This window comes from Bison bison, unplaced genomic scaffold, assembly GCF_000754665.1.
Source record: "Bison bison bison isolate TAMUID 2011002044 unplaced genomic scaffold, Bison_UMD1.0 scf7180017864516, whole genome shotgun sequence".
NCBI lineage: Eukaryota > Metazoa > Chordata > Mammalia > Artiodactyla > Bovidae > Bison > Bison bison.
The window spans coordinates 8,845,400-8,848,961 of NW_011495069.1; the positions used below are offsets into that span (position 1 = coordinate 8,845,400).

The following is a 3,562-nucleotide window of genomic DNA, read 5'->3' on the forward strand; positions in this document are numbered from 1 at the left end:
GGGCGCCCGCGGCGGGAGGAGCCATGTTGGCGGCTGTTTATCCCGCTCCCCTCGGGCTCGACGTGCCCTCCCCCCATGGCTAAGCTCTCCCTCCCTCCTCCCGTCCCTTCCCCGCGGGCGGGCAATTCAAACCCGAAAGGGCGGGAAGGCGGCGTTCTGGGTTGGCGGGCGGGGGGAACGCGCTGCCGCCAAAAAACCGCCGCCGTGAGGGGGCGGGACCCTCCCTCCTGGGGGCGGGGCTTCGATGCGGCCCCGCCTCCACCCGCGCACCGCCCACGGCCCCAGCGCACGAGACTCGGCGCCGGTGCGCGCCGCTGCCGCCCACGGGTTCCCCCCCTCAGCTGCGAGCGCCTGCCGTCTCCCGCCCTCGACGGCTGCCATGGCAACGGCGCTTGGGCCCCGCCCCCGGAGGGGTTTGTTTGCTCCCTGTGCAGCTGTTGCTTCTGCCTGGCGCGGCGGCGCGGGCCGCACTTCGCGCGCCTAGCTCCAGGTTTCCCCGCGTTTTCCCAGGCTGATTGGGGCTCTTACGCTCGCTGTCTAAGCGCGGTTCGAGCCTGCTCGGGCGTGCACCTTGACACAAAAGGTCACTCCTAGAGCTTTCTAAGCACTTGGAGGATTTGCAGAGGAGCTGGAGATGCTACAAACTGACGATTTGTATGTCCTGGAAAAAGTTGTGTACAAGATTCCCATTGATCCCCCCATCCCCGGGACTTAAGTTTACTGAATCATTAAGAATTGCTTCAGGAGCTGCAACTTTCTTAGCTTTTGCTTGTTTGTTTTTTTTTTTTCTTTTTAGGCTGAAGGGGATGCTAAAGGAGATAAAGCCAAGGTGAAGGACGAAGTAAGTCTTTCTACTTTTGGAATCTCACAAAGCTTTGGGCCCCTTCAGTGGAGCCCAAACCATATCCTTAGTCCTGAATTCACCTCAGTAAGCTCTCTTCAGTCTCTGGAGTCCAGAACAACTTAGCTCCAAAGCTTATGTTTTTAAGTGCTTCCACTGCCCTATTTGTAACTTTTTTCCTTTTTTTTTTAATAGCCACAGAGAAGATCTGCAAGATTATCTGCTGTAAGTGTGTCTGCCTCTAAACTTTCATGTTATTCCCTGAAACTAAAAAGTGCTGGAAAACAATTCCCTTTACTTCCCATGAGTTACAGTTAGTCTCTTGCCCATTGGAGTTTGCTCGTTGTGAAATTGTGTTGACTGTAGCTAAAGTGGGACACTTCTGAGTGTTGTTTGAGTGGGTTTCTAAAGATAAGTTCTAATACAAAGCCCACTGCAAACTTTACAAAGCTGGAGAAACTTCTATGCCAGTGATACTGTGGTTTGGTTGTGGGTGGTTTTCTTTGGTCTATTGTACTAATGTTTTCTGCTTTCTTTCTCTCCCCCAAATAAAAGAAACCTGCTCCTCCAAAGCCAGAACCCAAGCCTAAAAAGGCCCCTGCAAAGGTGAGCAAGATGGTGAGACAAACATTGCTTATAGGATTTATGCAAAAGTCTGAATAGTTGTCTCATGTTGCTGACAGGGAGACCTGCTAGAAACAAATTCTTTTGTTGACACAAAGTTGAGATTTCACAAAGTTACTAGGGCTGGTCCTTAACCAAAACCTCTGTCTTCAGTTTACAGCAAATTCTGCACTTGGGTATTAAAACACCCAAGTGTTTAAACTGTTTTATCCTATTATTTGCACCTGAAAGATTCTGTATATTGAAGACCACAATTGGTTTTGTTTGTCAATGGGGGAGGCATTTGTCTTATATTTGATAAAGCAGACTGTATCCTGGTGATATGAAATGAGGAGAAACAGCTTTTTTTTTTCCCCCTCCCTCCCCTTTTTAGAAGGGAGAGAAGGTACCCAAAGGGAAAAAGGGGAAAGCTGATGCTGGCAAGGATGGGAATAACCCTGCAGAAAATGGAGATGCCAAAACAGACCAGGTACAACTACTATTTTCACTTTCTTTAGGTCTCCTCTTTCAGTTACTGATCCCAAAAGCTTTTATGGCCTTGTTCTTGCATCTGCATCACTCCCCAAGTGTCCCTTTTAATCCAGAGTTTGCTTGTGGTTTTTTCCCCCCTGTGAATTTAATGTGGATTCCTGAAGTCTCTGCCATCCAGTATATGAGAGCCTTGTGCTTGGCTTAAGCGTCACACTCCTGCTACACCATGGTTTTCAAGCGGGGAGTCACCTCAGACCTTGTCATGCTGATGTGTCCCCTTCCCCAATTTCACAGTAAGATCCAGAGGGGAAGTGACTTAGTAAAGTTACCTACTAAGTCGTTTTAAAGAGAAGTACAGAGTCTCTAAGATAGTTTCCAAGTCTGCTTATTGTATTCTTCTGTCCTTTTCTTGCAGGCACAGAAAGCTGAAGGTGCTGGAGATGCCAAGTGAAGTGTGTGCATTTTTGATAACTGTGTACTTCTGGTGACTGTACAGTTTGAAATACTATTTTTTATCAAGTTTTATAAAAATGCAGAATTTTGTTTTACTTTTTTTTTTTTTTTAAGCTATGTTGTTAGCACACAGAACACTTCATTGTTGTTTTTTGGGGGAAGGGCACGTCACTAACAGAATGTCTCCGAAGCTGAATTGACGTGGGGGAAAAATACCTTTCCCGTCTAGTTTTGAGAGACTTCCTCTTGGTTCCCAGGAAGGAGGGATTCCTTGGTGTTGACACACATGAGCCACCGTGGCACAAACGCCTTGTGGTGTGGGGAACTAAACTTTAGTTTTCATGTCCTCTTCTCCCTCTCCACCTCAGCACAGACTTGACTCCCCTAACCCAGAGACCTGTTGGAACCTGAACCCCGTGCCCCCCCAAAATTGATGACCAGTATGTCAGGCAATCTGGACTTTCTAGTGTCACCATTGAGATGGCGTCCTTCAAAAGAGCAGCGGTTCCTTTTTTAGACTGTGGCTCCTCAGAGTGACACTTCTGCCATTTTCATTTCCATTTCCTGAAAGTCAGGGTCGGCTTGTGAAAAGTTGTTAAACAACATGCTAAATGTGAAATGTCAACCCTCACTCTAAACTTTCCCTGTTCAGAGCATCACATGAAGATTTCATTGGGTTTTATAGTGGCTTTCTGATTTTGGTAGTCCATTGAAAAAGGGAGTTTGAAAGTTGTATACTGTTAACGATTGTCTGCCCATGTCCTGCCTGAAATACCATGATTGTTTATGAAAAGTATCTTTAATAAAGCTGGATACAGTTTGGCTTGGAATGCTGCTTTTAATCTTTTCCCAGGAGTGGGGGAGCCTGGTTTCTCCCAAGTCTCTTGGGACAGGATGCATTCTGGTGTGAGGTGTAGAGGCTCCATGTACAGTCGATCTTTATGGTCCATCTATAGAACACAGTGCTGCATGGAGTTGGGAAAGATCCCAGGAGCAGACTGCTGGTGAGGCTGGGAGCAGAGAAGTGGTTTCTGTACTTGGTTATACCTGAAGTGTATCTTTAAATGCAGGTATCTGGTAGGTCTGATGTTTTGCCCTGGTAGGTGACAGTAAAAGAGCCTTTCCACTTCACTCGCATTTAAGGTCTCTGTAAAGTTAGCAGATTAATAGATG

The 3,562-nt window shown here is 47.2% G+C and overlaps 1 protein-coding gene across 1 annotated transcript in view; it reads left to right on the top strand.

The window, feature by feature from the left end:
- The window catches only part of HMGN2 (high mobility group nucleosomal binding domain 2), a 3,487-nt gene extending 268 nt beyond the window's left edge, over positions 1–3,219 (top strand). The window contains exons 2-6 of the mRNA XM_010830107.1: positions 797–841; positions 1,037–1,066; positions 1,397–1,447; positions 1,839–1,934; positions 2,352–3,219. Of these exons, the coding sequence (XP_010828409.1) occupies positions 797–841; positions 1,037–1,066; positions 1,397–1,447; positions 1,839–1,934; positions 2,352–2,387 (258 nt within the window). The 3' untranslated portion in view covers positions 2,388–3,219. The remainder of the gene's footprint in view (positions 1–796; positions 842–1,036; positions 1,067–1,396; positions 1,448–1,838; positions 1,935–2,351) is intronic.
- Positions 3,220–3,562: the final 343 nt, after the last annotated feature.